The 20,192-nt window shown below is 39.7% G+C and overlaps 3 protein-coding genes across 3 annotated transcripts; all 3 read right to left on the bottom strand. All coding sequences in view use genetic code 11, as the record gives it.

The window, feature by feature from the left end:
• Positions 1–11: 11 nt before the first annotated feature.
• EGR_07819 (Cytoplasmic tRNA 2-thiolation protein 2) lies at positions 12–6,967 on the bottom strand (the record flags this gene model as incomplete). Its single annotated transcript, XM_024497068.1, has 10 exons — positions 12–118; positions 506–588; positions 633–727; positions 1,086–1,174; positions 2,620–2,818; positions 4,135–4,195; positions 4,698–4,939; positions 5,691–5,924; positions 6,018–6,085; positions 6,883–6,967. The coding sequence occupies 10 exons, from the start codon at positions 6,965–6,967 to the stop codon at positions 12–14; spliced, it is 1,263 nt and encodes a 420-aa protein (XP_024348479.1).
• Positions 6,968–10,962: 3,995 nt separating this feature from the next.
• On the bottom strand, positions 10,963–11,412 carry EGR_07818 (hypothetical protein; the record flags this gene model as incomplete). Its single annotated transcript, XM_024497067.1, has 2 exons — positions 10,963–11,143; positions 11,336–11,412. The coding sequence occupies 2 exons, from the start codon at positions 11,410–11,412 to the stop codon at positions 10,963–10,965; spliced, it is 258 nt and encodes an 85-aa protein (XP_024348478.1).
• Positions 11,413–13,581: 2,169 nt separating this feature from the next.
• On the bottom strand, positions 13,582–19,803 carry EGR_07817 (hypothetical protein; the record flags this gene model as incomplete). Its single annotated transcript, XM_024497066.1, has 8 exons — positions 13,582–13,672; positions 13,730–13,848; positions 13,917–13,941; positions 14,881–14,995; positions 15,582–15,657; positions 18,038–18,297; positions 19,274–19,634; positions 19,774–19,803. 8 exons carry the CDS (start codon positions 19,801–19,803, stop codon positions 13,582–13,584), a joined length of 1,077 nt encoding a protein of 358 aa, XP_024348477.1.
• Between the last annotated feature and the right edge of the window lie 389 nt (positions 19,804–20,192).

Genomic DNA, 20,192 nt, shown 5'->3' with positions numbered 1-20,192 from the left:
TCTTACCAGCCCTAAGGCTTCTTCTTCTCACGCTCCGTGGATTTTCTGGGAATCGCAAATCGTTTGATCAGCAACCAGCCAATCAGGCGGCAGTTTTGGTTTCGGCCAATGCCCAACGCTCAAAATCGTACAAGTGAAGATTATGCTGATCCCGGGATTTATCGAAAATTAGAAGAGCATGAGTCATTGAAGTTAAAGAAATACCTGTAAAGGGAATACAATAGCCTTTTAGTAAATTAATGGACTTCATTTCGCTCGTTTTCGTTTAACAATGAAGGCAAAAGTCCAAGATAAATTACATAGTGTAAATGGTAGATGGGAGCATTTTACAATAAGACCTCTAAATTATTTAACCAAGGTTAAGACAATGAAAGCATAACTTTAATGATGATGTGAAGGCATCGAATGACGCAGAAATGGATAATGAAGCTAAAAAACAAACTTGCACGAAACAAAACAGGAACTGTAAGTAGGGTGAAAAAGTATACATACCAAAATAGTGTACCTGGAGCTACTTGTGCAGGATAAGAATTCGTCCAACTCAAATGTGGAAATAATTCCAACTCGCACTGGGGTGAGAAGCGTGTTCTGATGTTCCGAGGCTCATTCGAATTTACAACAAACAAATTCACTTTTTATGATTCATTTGCCCGAATAAAACACGACTAAATACGGTGTTGCGATAAGGCCTTGGCCGCCAGTTCTGGGTGGGCCGATGCTGCCAACTCTGCAAATAATGCGTGTGAAAAGAGCATAAAAAGAGTTTTGTTCCAAAATTGGTCATTAAGATCACACATAAATAAAAGTACTTATCCACATCAATAGGGAAAACACTACGAGCACAGGGTTGCATTGTGGAGTTTAAAAGTTCTAAAATACAGTTTACACATCAAGAATATGCCCAGTAGTCACTTCGTAATTTAAATGAAGTACTAATTTTGAAAGGCTTAATCCACACCCTTGTAATGGGTAGTGCTTCGGCTTTCAAAGCAAATAGACAGAAAGGCGTGAAGGAAGGACGGACAAACAAACCGCAAAAAAGGAGCTGACTATGAAGGTAGGAGCGTATCCGCGCCTTATTCAACAAACGACTGAGTGATGTGCAATGGGAAATTCTCATCTAGGCTGGAGATGCAGCTACTAAATCCTTGCATAATAATGTTAGGCACGTGAACTAAAAGTACAGAGTGAAAAAAAAATGACCGGTGAAGGTTGTCTGGATAAAATTAATGAGACATTAATGTAGCATGCGCCCTCACATGCGGACTAGAATAAACCCAAATGCCCGACTTAATGCACTGCACATATTTACTTTAGTTTATGATTTGGTTAATTGAAGTCTATAGGTTTTAAAGGCAGGAATAATTAACCACCAATTACGACTGCCATTCTTCTGTGAAAGGCTTGTAACAATTGCCACGCTTTTGCAATAAAAATTAGTTGAAACATCCCAAAAAATAGTGACAAATTCGTTTTTGTCCTATTCAATCTGCAAACTTCAATTGCTACGATCAAAAACCTTGGTAAGAATTGGTTAGACAAGGACAAGAATCACGATGGAAGACTACTTACTTTGAATCGAGACTTATATGAGTACAACATCTACAAATTAAAATACACAAGTTCATCAGGATTTGCTTTAGGATTTGCATTCAGAGATGATAAAATCAGTTTCCTTCATTGAGAGAAAAAAATACCAACTCATGTCTCCGCAAAGCAAAGGGAAATAACATCATTATGACCTCTATAAAATCGGGTCAAAGCGCCACCAGGGAGTTATGAACTCCACACAACTATTCATTAAAAGTAACGACCTGCCCACAAACGAAGCTAACGCCTCACTAACACGTAATATTCCGCAAATACTCAATGTTCAGTTTGAGGTTCTGCGAGCCATTTCGCATTGCGCAATAACATTTGAGAGATGTGTTTACTTGCCCCACTCAAATAATATTGTTTGGCAAATCAGTTGTACCCCACCCACTCAACATCAAAGTCGAACCACCCTAAGCGGCGTTGTTTGATGGTATCTAAATAGAATACGGCTATGAAGGACAGCGTACCCAACTACCGCGCTCTTATAGTAGAATATCTTCAAACGGGAAAAAAGAGGAATGACTGACAGCAAAAAGTGATGACGTAAGACTCGACTGGGGAGTAAAGGTTGAGAGAGGCATTTTAGAAGGACAATATTACGTGCTAAAAATTAGTTTTGGGAAACGTGAAAGAAAAAAAAATACGCAAGAACATGATGTGTGACGATCCGGACGATAGAAGCGTTCAATTCTATGTGAGAAACAAATGGAGCAGTGTAGACCCATGCCATTTAGAATTTATAAGCAGATAGACAATATAGCATTCCATGCAAGTAATAAAGCCGAAGAAACAGTGATCAGGTCCCAAATTCAGTGATTTTCGTTCACACTACTTATTAACGATGACTAGATAGCTCGAAATATAGTGACTTTCCAAAGATAATTACGGACACTTCAACCAGAAAAAAATAGGGGGAGATGTATGAAGAGAAATATTTTTGTTTTAAAAAACTATTTATTCTGAAAGTAACCACGAAAAAAAGTGAGTGAGAAAATTCACTTGATTAAAATTAATCCCACAGACCAGCCTTTTGCAGCTCGGTCCGGTTGAACAAGCAGCAAGAGCATAAGGCGGGAGAATTAGGTGGAGGAAAGGGTGGTGGTGAGGCAGGATTACAGCTAGTCTTTGAATTCCTTGATATCCGTGCAGAGAATTCATACGCTGATAACGCTGTAACAGTTTCTTCCAAGCTGTTTTCCTGATTTGAACGCGGTAGTGGAGCCTGTAGGCAAAAAATGGGGGATCCAAACTATTAACATGAATAAAGTTTATGCTAGTCAAACTACACATGATGCTTTGAAGTCCCTCCCTATGAAAAGACGCATGAAATAGGCTCCTTAGGATAGTAAAGTGGTTTTGAAGAAGCCAGATTTAGTACATTGGACAGATCAGCCCTTTTGTGTGCCAGTAAAAGAAAAAATACAAACACGCAAGGCAAGATAAATCTTGTATATTTTACGCCAACTCCAAACTTCGCATTTGTCAATTAGCCAAAAAAATTTTTGAAATCTGGTAAAATATAGAAATACGGGCGAAACGTTAACCTTATATGATCTCTAACGCAAACCTGTCTTTGGGATAAAGACTGGATGAATAAAAAGACCACACTCAACGCCTGAAATCTTTTTTTTCAAAATTGTTACTTTGAAGTAGTTTTAGAACGTGACTCGATCATGTAAATGAGATAGAGATATGGGTAATTAGGCTTTAAGACGGTATTTGAACATCGGATGTACTTTAGGATTTGATTTGATGGCAGCAAATTAAAATGTAAAAACCAAAGAGTGTAATCGTCCAAAAAAAGTAAAGAACGAAAAACCCAAGTAAAGACAAGAAATAACAGCTCAAAATTTAGATGTTTGCATGGGGAAATGGGAAATTAATCCCACATTAAATATTTACGGAAACACCTATTAACAACAATGTAAGATTATCCACCGATTTAAAATTTGGACAGCAATTATCACCTCTTACTAGTGATACGTTCAAATAGAGGGCACTCGACTGCAATCAAGAAAAGGCCTCATTATGCTACCAATCCCCCACTGAGAAGTCATAAAGAACGCAATGAGACCATGATACCAGACAGAGCATTGGGGTTTTCCCGTAGCTGGTCTATAGTCCAGCCAAACAAATACAACCGAGGGCCAGTCTTATCTACAGCAGATTTAATCATTCTTTACCCATAATCTTATAAAAAGGGAGTCTTTGGCAGGGTACAGAGCGGTCACGCAAGGCTGTACAGCCAAATGAGCCAAATACAAAGATGATTTTTCGCATTCCTCGGAAGAAATTGCTTAAATAAATTACCTGTTTGGTTAAATGCAATAACACATCCTACTGCTATGGGTGGAGAAAAAGGGGTTACTAAATCCCTAAGTAATTTTGGAAAATTGTTTAAATTGCGTCAAGGGAAAACATATCGGATTAGCCAATACCGTAAGATGCACAATGGATAATTCTGTACAAATCGGTCACTAAATGCGGTGAAAAGTTTCCTGCCCATCAAATATCGGGATAGGTCATGATATCACTTACGTAGCAAACCGTACAGCGTTGATCGGATCTGTTTTCAGATGAAAGTGTTCTCGAAGCAGCGCTAAGACGATTAAAAGACCGTCATTATAAAATGGAAAAGCATATGCAATCTCCAAATAAGTTTGACTGGCGTTAGCAGCTAGACTAAGACCAAGTAGGTACAAAAGCAAAAGTGTCCGAAAAGAATTCACTTCTTTTACTCTGCATATCGTTTCCACAGGCTTGTGATCCCACACTAAAAACAGTTTTTTTAAAGCAAAATCCAGCCAAAGCTAATAGCCTTAAACTACAAGCAGCAGATCTAGAAGTACTTGCATTATAAGAATGGTAAAGGCAAGGCAAATCAACTTAATTAGGTGAGTATGAAATTGGCACAACGTGGGCATTAAAAGAGGGACTGTAAAGCAACACAAATAATATAATCAAGCGCTTGGAAATGAGCTGTGCGGTTGGTAATTCAGCCTCTTGGTCACGAAGCATAAAGTTGTAAAAAATTCCAATTGACCCGGAAGAGCTCGTCCATAAAGGCAATAGCATTCGCGGCGGGTAGGATAGAAACTTACTTGAGCACAGCCATTGTGGTTGAGGGGTATCCAGCAAATTGGAGGGAGCCGATAAAGTCCTGTGTAAGGCGCTGGATTGAGCTGACTCCCGGACCGTACGCAACGTTCTGTTGTGCACTTAAGCCCATCTCTACTACCGTATCAAGGCCGGCAAAGTGGAGAAACAATGCCACCTCTTTGGCAAGGAAGTTGTACATCGGACGCAGAATAGTTACCTCACTATAACGCGTGTCGGCGAAGTCCTATAATCAAAGTTTGACAGTACAGTAATCCATGGTGCCTCTGGTGATCAGCCTATTGCGATAAGATCCAAATATCGGTGCCTGCAATCCTTACCCTTTCAGTATTTCTCGGCAAAACTATGGCAATTACTCATAGTCAAGTCTCAGAAATTATAAGGAAGCAAACAAAATGAGCACAGCGTCCAGACTTTCGTCCAATTTTCTTCATACGTATCGACTCTGACTAAAATCGTTCTGTTACGATTTATATTGAGTAGTGGATGAGCAAAATGTCAAAATGTTGGAATCTTGCGAGTGAAACAGCACGAACATGAGGTAACATTTTGCAGATGGGCGAATATCCCCAAAAAAAAGGATTTCAAAGTGCGCCAGCCATATAACACTATAACAAATGAATACTGTAATATTTTATCCAAGAAGTTTTGATAATGACAAGCTTCATTAAATCAACGAGATGTGAATATATCATGGCAAGTTGGTTAGAACATAGATCAGATCCTCGAAACACGACCCAGAAGGCGAAAAAATGCTAGAGACCAGCACGTGCTAGTTGTGACTTTATCCACACATTTTTGAGCACTGAATCTAATCTATAATGGAAACATGTTACTACAAGTACTTTAGAAACTCCAGCCATCCATCCATGCTGCCAAGGTAGCCCTGCATAGACCTCTACCGTCACAAATACCTTATCAAAGATTTCCCTACCGACATGATATCAGTAGAACAGGCAATGAAAACGGGAACATACCAATTCGGTTGCAACAGTCCCACCACGACCTTGAGCGATGCCGGCAAGACAGCGAGCAGCCAACTGGCTGGCATTATCGCCCACCAAAAGGTATTTGTAACCCAGGACACGAGATGTGTAGATCAATAAGTATTGTAAACGCTGCCATCGCAACATCTCTTCAGCTGCCGTCAGAGTGGAATTGGTAATGCGAGTCGAAACGACATAACTGCAGTTTGTCTCAGTGAATGGGATCTAAAAGATGCAGAAGCACTGTCTGACAATCTATTTATAAACAATGCAAACTAAGAAATAACACAAACGGCATCAGACCTCATTTGTTCTTACAATCCGATACTCAAAACCCGCAGCCTTCATGGCTTCCTCCTGCCTTACAGGATACGGTTGCTCAACATCTAAAATTGTATTATTCACCGAGAAGGCACCACTGCTTGCCAATTACCAAGACATGAAAATCGAAATAAAATGACAACTTACCATACATACAAACGACTGTCGGGTCAAAACGCAGTTTTCGGCTTTCTGTCCTGGCTTGACACTAAGCAATGAAAGACGGTATTGCATCAAAAACAGGCACGAACGCAATAGTAAACGGGTGTGTCATAGCTAACGGTGCATAGGCGCACCTACTTAGAGAAAATTGCGGGCAAAAACCAAATCAGAAGAAAAACAAACAATTAGCAAGAAAATGGTAATGCAAAATGTTACACAAGCATACCAAAAGTAAATGAGACTGGGAACACGTCAACCCACCATTTTCGCTAAATTAAGCATTGCTAATGACGAGGAACCACCTGAAAAAGCCAGCGCAACTGCTTCTCGATTCCTGATGATGTTTGCCTTCCCAAAAGATGACCGAAACTTGTGCACACATCCAGCCTGGAAACAGGTCCTAAAATACGTGACAAATCACTTACGGCCACACACCCCTTGAAAGCCAGAGCATGACATTAAGGTTTTCACATATAACCAAAAAATCACATAAATGTTTAGACTGACCTGCATAAAGGAGGATCGTCCTTACGGACAAAGACAGAGGGCGGTCCAAATCCACCTTTACACTTGATGCAGACCGTACGATCAGTCCTCAAATCAGAGTGGGCGAGTCAGTTTGCGATATATACAATGATTAGCACTACACAATAGAATGAGCAAGAACGTGAGATTATCCTGCGCACGCGCAGACACTTACATGGGTTCTGAACAGACACGCGCCTCGCTAAAGGTAGACCTAACACGCCCGAGTTCAAGTAAGCCGGTGAATGAATTGTTTGCATAACACCGGATTAGAACGCGAGTTTTTCTCACTTATGTGTTTAGCATGTTTTTCATTTATTATAAAAGCAGCCTTTATTTTCAGCTACCGATTTTGCTTGTATTTGTCACGCTTTTGTTGTCACGAGTGATATAGGTTTGCGGCGTTTCGCATATTGCACTCTAAACCTTATCTGGTACACCTTAATAAACAGAAATAGATTTCACTTTATTAACGTTACTTTAGGCATATAGAGGCGTGCACTACGCTATTTGTGCCTAATTTGCAGCATTTCAGTCCATATGATTGCTTGATTTTGCCCCTTAAAACCCGTAACAAGGCATACCGATATCGAGAACTAGTTTATGGCTAATGTAGAGGGATACTAAGGGTCATTGTTAGGGCTGAAGGGTCGTGTTGAGAGACAAATGTGCATTACCTTGGTGGATGAGACGTTAAAGCAGGCTAATTAAAAACAGAAATCAGTTTTTCGTACCCCTACCTTTAATGTGCCATTCCAGTTATTCGCTGGCTTAATAATAAGCAAAAGCGCTGCGGGATGCTACCAGTAGGAGGGCGGGTGGCAACCTGAGTAGACTGCAATCCCAAACAATACATTTCCCTTTTACTGACGTTGCGTACTTTTCTCAACTTTTACAACACAAATTTTCGCAACTGCACGCTTTGTCATCCTCGATTTGTGCACACGTTTATTTAATGTAGTCATTTACGTTATATATATTTGTCGACACAATGCAATGTCATTTCATCACGCACGATGAAGCACCCAATGTCAAATTTTGTCGAGTGGAATCACCTAGAGAATGCAAAGGCACGACTAAGCGGCTAACTGCCGTGTGAAAAGAGAGTGAGCATTAAAATACCTAGATTTATGTGGGGAGAAGTAGGGTCCTGGTTTGTGTTTCCTTCGGATTTACTCAATGTGTTGTAAAGCCTGTTTCTGCTTTTACTACGTCAATAATCGCCATTGGTGTAAAAATGTGTGAAACTCCAGAAAATTTTGCAAGTTTTTTCCCACATCTCTTTTGCGTCACTTTAACCCAATCAGGGGCAAAAAACGTGGTGCAGAATAAAATCCTTGTTGCTTAAACGGATGACTGACGAGAACTACGGATGTTTGGAGCAGTTGTATTAAAACAACACGTGAACATTCGATCATATGCTGTGTGCAACTTTACTAGTGCTAGTGTAAAATTTACAACGTCAATGGCTGGAGTTTTCTCTACCGATAAGACAATTTGTGTCCCGCTGATAAACTAACCTTCTAGACCCTTTGCCTAGTTATAGCAATCTCATTTGCATTCAAGTGATTTTTGACTGAGAATCCGTGACAATTCATTGTCATACCATGATAATTTACTGCCCACAATACACCTTTCCCTTTATTAGTCACATTTGGTCTCTTTTCGCAATAAAATTTGGCCCCTAATTTGGAGCTACACGAGCCATTGAGTTACTCTCGTGCCGTTTTTTTCCATAAACCAAATGTTGAATGAACCCGGTTTTTACATGTCTGCTCAACTTCTTCCATTAGGCTCAAAGCTTGTCATATTGAATATCGGAACTTTTAACTTTGCTTAAAGTAGCTATTATTATACAATCTCAAAATGACAATGCATTTTTTTGCGACATTGCAATGAAAAACAATCCAAATTTAACTCCCTCTCAGCTATCAGATGACAAGCGGCTCCATTTTTATTTATAACAGTTAATGAAAGCACCATAATACATTTAGGCATATTCTCCTTCAACGCTTCTTCTAAGTGTGCCGTCCAGGCACGAAACACTTGGAAAAATAACCCCTCATAGCATCATATGCTTCACTATGTTTACCTCGGTTTAATTTAACTGATGATGGTGTGGAAAACACATGCCTATCTCTTAAAGCATTTATAATTTTTTGTTTAAACTGGGCACTCATGGGATTTGTGTACGTCAACTATTCAAATGAGGTTTTTTCAAACAATACAAAAGCACTAAGAGCGAGATTTTAGAACGGGTATCTAGTAAACAAAATATAAAACGAATTAAAGTAAATATTAAGTTAGTCCTTCGGCGAATGGTTTTGTATAGGTCAGGCAATCGACGTTAATTAAATACAGGAACAACGGGGCTGAATGCTTTCCATAGCAGTGCTTGAACAAGCACCAACCCTCCAACACTACTTTGTCTTTTTGCAATTGTTTCTACTAAACCACTTGCTGCTAGGCAATGGGTCGCTACTTCAAAACGAAAGAACTCGCATTTTGCGCTCCATTGACACAGTTCTCATGATTTTATTCACAGATAAAATAGAGTACTCGTGTTGGCCCTCGGATTTTCATAATTCATGACATATAGTCAGTATTGTAGCCCTAAAATAGGCTTGTAGTACTCATTTATGGTAACTTACAAGAAAAACTTGTCATTTATGGACTTATCTCACACATCGCATTCATACCCAAGCTCTCATTTCCGTTTGCCCCTACTCTACGGTAGACAGACTTCGTATTATTCCTGTATTGTGATGTATGATATGCAAATTTCTGGAAAGGATACTTTGATTACTTGAGGGAGTATTTTATACCAAGCATAATAGCACTTCATGTGCACCAAATTGGTAATTATGCAAATTTTCGGTTTTTTGAGGAAAATGGCAAGACTTTCTCATGTCCTTGCTATTGTAATGGCGTAGTTGTTAAGGTTTTTTTGTTATGTATGACGAATTTTGGAAGGGGAGGTTAAGGAACCAAAGATGTCACAGACATGATATAATGTTATCAAGATGGGGATGATGAGACAATTCCTTTTTTATAGCTTTCGCCTATGTGAGACAAAGAGTATAAAAAGAATAATTTTATATTACCAGGGAACTTGTCATTTCGCAAATCACTCCTCAATAACGTTGGGACGTATTTCAACCTACTAAGGTATGGTGAAGCATAACCTTTGGGGATGCTTACAGCTTAAGAAAAAGCTTTGTGTGTCAGAGTTACAAAATTTTTAGCAAAGTTCTTTTCCTGGGTATTCTGGAACATACCACAATTATCGTTCTAGCCACGTTCTCCTGATTGGTCAACACCTATGTGGGAGCGTTTTGGTAAGGTCCCAGTCAATCAAAGTACTATAAATACACGAGAGGGGGACCAATCCATGTCTCAGTGCTCCACCCATTGGACGAGAACGTTGAAAACCTGATCTAGTATTACGTACTTTTCGAAATTAAAAACTCAATTTCCCAAAGTCATAACTCTTGGTTACACTGATTTGGTCCTTGATAATGTCCATAAATGCACAATCGAACACTAGCTCATAACAGTATCCTACCCAATTATGTAGGTTTATCGCTAAAAAAGTGCGATAAGGATACCTCTGAGAGCATATAATTAGAAAAATAGGTCTATGTATCTTAATGTGATTTAGCAATGAATGTAAACTAATGTAATTCTTTAACTGCAAGTCTAACCCACAGCTTTGGTAACAAGCTCTGCTAGACGGCCCTGCCATTGGGCCATCAGCAGCCCAACTCCTTCTCTACGTCAACAATCCATTTCTCCCCGGCTATAGCGTCTTCCTTCATTTCCAGAAGATTATCAGGGCGCTACACTAGTACAAATTTAAGGCGTCATAAGTTATTTAAAAGTAACTACCTATGTTTACTTATCTCTGCTTGATTTGTAGAAATTTTCTTAACAGATATGAAAGTTGTTAAACTAATTGCCCTTAGATTTACCATGTCATAATGAATGTCGGATAAATTAGCCACTTTATATTACGTAATATCCCAATGAATATAAAGTAGATCATATTATTTAAAATTCATAATCGTAATTCATGGTGGGAAACCGGAAATCTAAACATCGACCTCGAATATGTAATGTATCATTGCAGAAAAAATTTGTCGAAGTGGACAGATTGCTAAAAGTTATGACTTAAGATTTAAAACACAAAGAATCATAATTGTGAATGGGAACACACTGACCAAAGGCGATGAAAAAAGATGAAATCAGCGAAAGACTATAGCGCTAAAAAAGAGCTAGGCTCTTCGCTGCCTAGTGGGTATTCAGTTGGGTCCACTCCCTCTAAGGGCAACTCGGATGCATCCGTAGCGAGAAGTTCTTCGCTGCCTAGTGGGTATTCGGTTGGGTCCACTCCCTCTAAGGGCAACTCGGATGCACCCATGTGGAGATGCTCGTTGCTGTAATATAAAACTTGACTTTTTGACAATTTTATTTTATTGCATTTAAATCTCCCTTATCTAATATTTGAACTTTAAATGCTCCTTTATTTGTCCTTAGTGGGTTTAATTAAAATTGCTTTGTGTTTTTTTATCAATAGCTTCACTTAATTTTATGGATAAAAAAGTTTTAACAAATATTGAAGTACTTACATATGCAATCCATTGATGTTAGTTAGTATTTGAATGAGAAGGACGCTCAGTACGAAAAACTCTTTCCTTTGAGCCATGGTGTATAATGCTCAGAATTCTTGTTTTAGTCCCTATTTATACCCAACGGTGAGGGTGGAACCAATCACTAATTTGATTTTTTATTTGAAGCACCTATTCACATTTTGGAGAATATTTTAATTGGCTTACATCACATGTCCTCTGCGTGCATCTTTCACGTGTCGGATTCGCCTAAGTGGGTTGCATGCCGTCCTCCATTGTTATGGCTTCTAGAAGGCCATTTAAAAAAGTTGAGCAGATTTCATAGTTCAAAATAAAGTCTCTAAAACGAGTAATAGGGACAATAGAGTGAAATTGTGAAGTCTGATGCACATAAAAGCCTAGCTAAGTGATCCCTAATCTATCTTTTTTTTTCATTATCATGTCATAAACAGGGAATACATGTATTTCCTGTAGCTCCTCAAGATTCTCCTAAATACCAAAGAAGACGCAGTACACAAGCAGAGTACGTATTGTCTACGTAAGGAAGTGCTTGAGTCTACCGACATGGCCCTAAGGCCAGGTTCCAAAGTGTCCTTTACCAAAGCCGAGAGTTTAACAATTAACGTCTTACACTTATTACTAAACTACTCGTCACTTAGTTCAATGGAAAAAGTATTATGAGCAAATTATGGCAGGATTCGCTTCATATTCCAATTTTCTTATCAAGTTGCTTAAATTGTTGTAAAATGCCTCAGGTAATGGCTGTCAGACCTCTAAGCATATGCTAAAGTATCCTAGTTTCACCCTTTTGATCATAAAGTTCTTCAAAATTGGATTTAAATAGCTGACGTTTTAAGCTATATTTCATGGGGCATGTCTTCTTCAACATTTTAATATTTGTTTTATTGTGTATTATAAACAATGGTTAGCAAATGCAAGGTTTGCCGTTTAAAAGAGTTTGATAAAATAAATGAATCTTGGTCCAGATTATGTGTGTATGTGTACTAATCCCTGGTTTCAATCGCTTATTCTCGCCACTGTCGTGTGAGAAGATCTGCTTAAATTCTTTAATGCAGCGGTAGGCAAACCGCGAATTCGTTGGGAGCACTGGAACTTAATTTCCTATTAAATAAAATTACGATAGTGCTACTTCTATTTTGCTCCAACTTCGAAAACGGCTTTTTACGCACAGAACATTGACACTTGGTAATTAACAGCTCTCAACATTGTGGCTAGAAACGTAGTAAACGAGATGAATTGGATAATTTTTTCAAAACTAAACAACTTGGATTGTATTACCCTGAGACTTTCCTGGGGGCGAAAGGAGACATAAGGCTGGGGCAGAATGCTTTTTATCGATTGGGGCTACGTGCACGGCCCGGAGGCCAGCCAGCACCGTTGGAGGTACAATGGCTGAGACCCTGAGTGGCTCGTTGCCGAAACCGAGAGTTATTTCAAAAATTTACTCAAATCCTAAAATTTTCATGCATTTTTAGTAGTCGTTAGATCCTTGCAAATGATGATGCCATCCATACCCACTAATAACTCGTGTTTTCCGTATTTTTACTCGTTTTATGACCGCACCGAGGCTCAAGACGAAGGTTCCATGCAATAATGTGAGCTTTTAGTTAGTACCTGTCACGCTCAATGAACGTGGGCTTTAAGGTCACGACTTCCATAATGCAAATGCACGAAGGAGCTCTACGAAAATAAGATTAGTGGATACTCCTTTCCACTTACACCTTTTAGAAAGTGAGATTCACTTTCCACCAACTAATCAAGTGCAGCGACTCTTCAGGCGGAGGAAAAAGTAGGATGAAGAGAAAGGGGTCAGGTATGAGTGTAAGAGTCTACGAGGATAAATTTGACTTCGCAGACTATCCCACAACCAGCGAACCATTCACTGAGAGTTATAAAGTAAGAAACATCTGTAATTTAGCTCCTTCATGAGCAATTCGCGTTTGCTTGAATGTGCTTATTAGGCGAGAGATAGTCAGTAAAGAGAAACCTCATGACGAATCGGACACCTTCAGTCCTGGAGGGGTAAACGTGCCCTGAAAGCGCTAAACCGTGGTATCTGCACCCCGTAAAACGTGCCCCTGTTCAACTCGTCTGTTCATTCTAGAGAGAATTAGGCCGAGGTTAACGGGAGTAACACCAAGCACCTATTAAGCAGATGTATTATGCACAGTCAAGCAAATGTTATTGCTTTTTATGGCAGAGAATCACTTAGTAATCATTATTTCTTAATACTTGACCTCCGAAATCCAACATCCTTTCTTGTTACAATCATTTCCACATTTTAAATGGTTTAGTATAATACCATTATTCGCCTTACTTTTAATGTAATCAACATTTCAATTTAAAAGCAATCATTTTTTGTGGTTGCCTAACCAAAAAGTGTTTAATTTGTTCGGAAACAATCTTAAATATGTTTGAGTGTATATTTTCCGAGAGTTAATGCACAATGAGCCAGCTAGGGGATCATAATCAAAGCCAAACATATTCATATTCTAAATCACTAAATTTTCTGAAACTCTCAGACAACAAGGCACCAAATTTGCAATCAGTTCATTTTAACTTGCAGAGTTGACAAAACTTGAGTGCTAAGGAATAAAACATATCAGAAATTATCGTGCAGAGCCCCGAGTGCCGATGCTGTGGGAAAAGATGGATTGCCATTGCCCAAAAGGGCTAGGGGCTACAGAGTCTTTAGCGCTATGTTGCCAAAACCGAAGTTTAAATAGCCAAAGTATTGCATGACCTTAATCATCCCCCCATGTCGGCCATGACATTGCTGTCGGTGTTGTAAAAAAGACGGCCGCAAATCGATGGGGCCAGTCATAAAGGTTTCATGCAACTGAGAAGGTATCTGAGCCCAAAATCACAGATCCGACATAACATTCTTACTGGATCGGGAATTTCATCCCATTTGGGAACCGTATTGCGGAAGGGGGATTGCTGTGGACATCTCATTTCCCCATCGCTAGTCGTAAGAACACTGGTCTAAAAGCAGTCATTTAACAAGGGACGGAGTTTGAAGTAGTTTCGTGGGGATAGGGTTTTGCATCTATTCCTTCTTGCCAACTTGCTCTCACTTCAGTGCTGCTCAGTCATATCTATCTCTTTTCTGAGATGAAAATAAGTTATAATACTAGGGCAGAGAATGTAGAGCCGAAATACAGAAGAGCCTGGGACAACTGGCGTGGTGTGGAGGCCATGTCGTTCGGCGAAAGTACAATGGCGGGGACCAAGGTGTCTGTGACACAAAAAATGAAGGGCTAAACAAATAATCAGAGTATTATAGTCGGTAATGTGGGAAAACAAATCTGTTTTTCTGCTCGTGTTAATTTATTATTCAAGCTTTAGTGTTGTAGAACACTACGTCAATTTTCAAAACTATGAAAACTCATAACAAAAGAGTTGTTGAAATTTCCCACACCTTACTACCAAACACAGCAGTAAGATTTAAGCTGGTTTATTGCATCTTACTCATGAACAGGCAAAACCATATCACCTCATCTCTAATCGCTTCTTCGGCATACATTCTTCGTAAAATTATGCCATGACAAGTGAAATTGTTAATACTACTTAAGAACTCTACCCAAGTATAAGTGATCTTAAGAGAACTTACCTGTAATTCCATGGAATTTTCTACACCTTGAAGTAAGTCACAAGACTTGGTGGGTGGGGTGAACTGCTACTGGACCGCACAGAGCGCCCACTTTTCTTTTGTCGTGATTGTTTTCCTTTGATGCATCTGCTTACGTGTGAGGCATCCACCGCTTCAAGGTGAAAAGAATTTGAAAGTTCTTAAGTTGGTCTCCATTCACTTATATCTTGATAGGTACAAGCTAAAAAATTGTTTTATCTTTCACAAATGGTCTAATAATTTCCAAATTTGTAGTTTTACAGAAAGATGTGTGATTCATACGAAAAACATTCTTTTATCGGCCAGTTAAACCGAGTCAAAGTGTACTTGCTTAGTTGTGTTGTATGGCAATGCAATTGTATTTGATGCCGCCAGAGGGTGAACTAAATCCCCGTATTTTTACGCCTTCTTTTGTTTTATCCTTTTAGTACCACTGTGCTATAAACCGCTTTCCACTTTTTCTATTCTACTTTTAATTACAATGCAATATACCTCAGTGGTAAATAATACACATAAAGCTTCTCCACGCTTGATTCTAGTAGGATTCCCATAGCAATCGCTTTCTTTAGTTCCATACTGGCACCCTAAACTTACTAGCAGATAAAATCAAGAAGATTTTAAGATGGAATAACAATGTATTTAAATTTATGGAAAGTTGTAGGGTGCATAGCTGTTAATTTTGGCCATAAATGAATTATCACCTTGGTTTGTTACTCGGTCATTCTACCTATGCAAGGTTTGACAATATTTTGAAGCAGATTTATTGTAAACCCCGGGACTTCCCTGAAGATGAAAGAAGGCATATTACCTGGGCAGAATATGTATTGCCGACTTGTAGAAGAGCTTGGGGCTACCGGCATGGTCGCTTGGCGGGGAAACAATGGTGGGATCCCTCAGTAGCCCGTCACCAAAACCGAGATTTCAATCAACAGTTAACGTATTATGTAGCCGTCCTCCTCCGTCGTACTTCGTCCTTGGCGCTCCCCTTGGTCAACCTCCCACGTCAGCCATCAAAATGTAGTTGGCGCTGCAAGAAAAGCACCCACCAAACAACAGCGCTAGTCGTCAAATTTTCATTTAACTGAGAAGGTACTTGATTACGACGTCAGTGACCTCAACAATTCTACCCAATCCCGAGTCTCGTCCTGCATGGGAACTGTACCAAAAGGCGCGAGAAACTGCTGGCCATCACTCGTGTCCATTGCCAATGGCAAGGTCACTTGCCTCCAAGCAGTCGTATATCGAAATTATGGAGTTTGATATAGCCTCATGGAATCAAGGTTTTGCATCTATTTTTCTTTGCCACAACAGTGCTTCCCAACGATGTCTATCTGGGTTCCATCCAGCTAGTAAAGAATTGGAGAGGGTATTGCGTGTTTACTTTATTGACATCTTCATAGAGGTACTGTAGAGAGCTCAACAATGAACTTTTCCAGATAGTTCACGGTCACGGTTGCTGTCACTTCAAATGTAAGTAGCTCTCCTGCAGACGATAGGGCCGGGATAGTTGTTGAAGTTAAACCTAATTCTCAACCCTTTTGCTAAGGGTCGTCACAGATCGTTAAGCTGAGATTGAGCATCCAGTAATGTTAGCCAGGGTATTTGTCCTGCAGAATCAAGAAGCTTTCCACGGTTACCCATGCAGTACCCTGTGACTTCCCTAAAGACGAAAAGCGAAACAACACTGCGGCAGGATATGCGATGTCCACGTACAGCAGGGCATGGCGTGGCCCAGAAGCGAAAACCCTAATTGGCTCTCTATCAAAATCAGAGTTAAACAAACAGCAGGCAAGTGTTGAAATGTGACGAGTGTCCTTTTTTAAAGTTAATAGAAAAGGCATCTAAAGAGGTTGATGATTAAAGATCCAGTAAGAATCACTGCCATGAGTATGATAGCTGGACACTTTAACTTTTGCTTTCACTTTCATGCAAAGTCAATATTAACTCCAAAATAATTGATTAGTTCATATGGATTCTGTGATCAAAATTAACCGAAGTCAAGAAGCTTCTTAAAATAATAACCACTATGAGCTGCAATCGTTTTCAAACAAGATACATTTTCGCCAATTTCATTTGGATCTGTGACACCCCTTGGAGACGATCGAGTTGCATCACCTCTTGTAAATAAATCTGGTCCGTACTTGTGGCTCATTTTTCAGCAAGCTGGCCACTCATACTGTAAAATTCCATGGACTCCTCTTTGCACTTGATTTGTACGATTGTCGTTTGCTTTATCAATTCCCTTATGCTAATGTCAACCACCTTAATTCTTCATTACCAAAGTGGAATATCTTTCAAAATATAGTGCATCTTAAATTCATTATGCCTCCTTAAAGTTAAATTTATCAAGCCGTTTCTAGGCGATGCCTTCTACCACCATACTTTATCTGAAGGTATCCAAGGACCTCATCCTTTCCAAGCTGTATCTCAATGATATGAGGAAGTGAAAATGGCAGAGAAAACACAAAAATGTGTCCATTATAGAATTAATAATACCTGTACTTTATCATGCATGTCCACACTCCTATGCATTCGGAAAGTTTTTACATTTTACAAGTTGTTGCTACGAGCTGTATCAAAAGGTGTACTAGCATTTAAAGTCTCTTAGTAACATTGTCTCATATTTTCCACAATTATATACTAATTTTGATATTATCTGCGTACGCGGGTAATTTTGCAAAAAAATTAAGAAGTGGAGTGAAAATGGGAGAGAAAACACTGCTTAGTAGTGTAAAGCCTGAAGTATTGAATGCTATACTTTGTTTTTTGTTTAACTCTTTATTTTGGTGTAGCAAACACTTAGGGCACTTCCGCTAGGCTGCCTGGCCTCCGGACGATGTTAGTGACCACTGAGCCCTTCTATGCGTCGTCAATTCATATCCTGCTCAATTATTAAGTTCTCCTTGGTCTTCAGGAAAGACTAACGGTGATACACTAGTGGACGTGGAAAGCTACCTGATCCTGCTGGACAACTATCCTGGTTTCTAGTACTAAATACTCAGCCCCAACTAGGTCTGAAAATGACGTCTACCTTGGGCAGCTACCCCAACCCTATGGTCTGCAGGAGAACTCATTATAATTGAAGCAACAATAGCCGCGGCCGTAAAACAATCTGGAAAAGTTCGTTGCGGAGCTGTCCACCAAGTCTCTCTTAAGATGTCAATAAAGTGAACACGTGAAATCTCCTCCAATTCTTTACTAGCTGGATGGAGTCCAGTTGGATATGGAAAGGCAGAACTAAAGTAAGAACAAAGTATCAAGAAAAAAGCAGGAGCAAAACATTCCTGCAAAAAATTACTCCAAATCCCTTCTTTTATTAAATGACTCCACTTTTAGACAGGTGTTCCTACGAGATTCCTGAGAACAATCCCATTTTCCCTATACGGTTCTCAAATAGGACGCAGCTCCTGATCCAGTAGTTATATTGAGATCATTGACAATGCAGTCATGTCTCTTCTCAGTTACATGAAATTCAATGACCGACGCTGCTAGTTCGTGGGTGTCTTTCTTGCAACTCCGACTACGTTGCGACGGCCGAGGAATGAGAGACCTAGCTAAGTCGACCAAAAGGTGAGATGGACTATGCATTGTTGTGACTGTTTGTTTAACCCTTTGTTTTAATTTCTCAGACACTCAATGTTCTACTTTCGTACTTCCGCTGGGCGGCATGACCCAGAGGCCGTGCCAGTGAGCTTAGGTCCTGCTCTACGTTGACAGAACACATTACACCTTACTATTACCTCTTCCTTCGTCTTCAGGGAAGTCACGGAGAGTCGAATCAAGTGTAATACTTCCGAATAGTTAGCGTCAGACGTCGCTTGTTTTTTTTGGCGCATTCTGCCACTCATTCTGCTAACCCACATGCTTGTGCTTTCTACTAATTAACACTCATCTCCTAACAAAAATACTACTGATTTTTGGTTATGAGGAATGTTTTTATGCTCTCTAGATCTCATTTTATGCTCTGCTGCTAAAGGTGGGTGGTCACAGCATCAAACACCTTAACTATGCGACCAGTCCTTCGGCCCATGCCAGACGTCCTAATCCCTTCCGAATGACAACAATAAGGGCTTTGACCATGTAATGTATTTTCTGTCGTCTTCAGGGAAACCTTGGGGGTGCAATATCATTTCCTCTCATTCCAAATGCAATAGAAAAAGCCATAGTGATTACCAGATTATTTTATTGCAAACGCACAAGAACAAAATTATTATAATAAAGTGGGTAATGGAAAGCAATTAAAATTTAGCGAAAGAGTCCAAGAACAAAAAGCATGAGGAAGAAACCTTTTGCCGCTGTCATTGTTACGGCAGTTGACGTGGTCTTGAATTGAGAATTTGGGCCAGCTGTTCCCCATTCACCATCATCATCATCGTTGTTGTTGTCATGGTTGTACTCCTTATCCATGAATTTGAATATAAATTCCCCCACTGAGGGACCACGGGTCACGGTAACGTTAGAGGGTACTTGGGACAAGGTTCCATTGATTTCTATCCTTGTATTAGCTGGAAAAATATTGTTCGAAAAACCATTTTCACAACTTCTTTTTTTTAGAAAGTCGTCCATTTTATGAATGAACTTACAGATTAACCACACACAAATCCTTCGTGCTGCATCACAATGCGGATCTTCAGGTGGACTTACTAGCTGTAAGGAAAATTACAATGTTTCCGACTTAAGAAATAAGATAAATAGAATAATCTGAATAGTTGCTGTAAGTGATGCAGTAGAATTTTAGAAGAATGCACACTATATCTATAAAACCACTCTAAGGAAAGGCACTAACTTTGACAGCTGAATGGAAGTCAACTATCATTTCAACACAGTCCCCAACATGAGCCAGTTTTCTGCAAGTCCAAGGCCCACAGTCCATAGATGTACTGGAAAGAACATGCACTAAGAATTATCACATCATTAAGGCGAACTGAAAGGGCAAGGATTGTCGAACTTACATAGTACGGTTGCAAGCGAGATCAGGAAAAGTAGGAGAAAGAGTAGTGAAAGATTGGGCAATGGTCGAAATGTGAGCAATAGAAGTCAAATTGCTGCCAGGATAAATAGGCGGAGAAGACGGCAAGATGTCGCTAGTGCTAGTTTTGATTTCGAATGTGATCTCCTGCTCATAAAACTCAGTCACGTTGGCTGCCGCACCACCCGATTCCCATGAAGGAGTCGACCAGACATGACTCAGCGCGGTCACATCAT

The sequence above is a fragment of the Echinococcus granulosus genome, assembly GCF_000524195.1.
Source record: "Echinococcus granulosus chromosome Unknown EG_S00088, whole genome shotgun sequence".
Lineage (NCBI taxonomy): Eukaryota > Metazoa > Platyhelminthes > Cestoda > Cyclophyllidea > Taeniidae > Echinococcus > Echinococcus granulosus.
The sequence above is the reverse complement of the archived record's forward strand: the minus strand, read 5'-3'. Positions and strand labels throughout refer to the sequence as shown.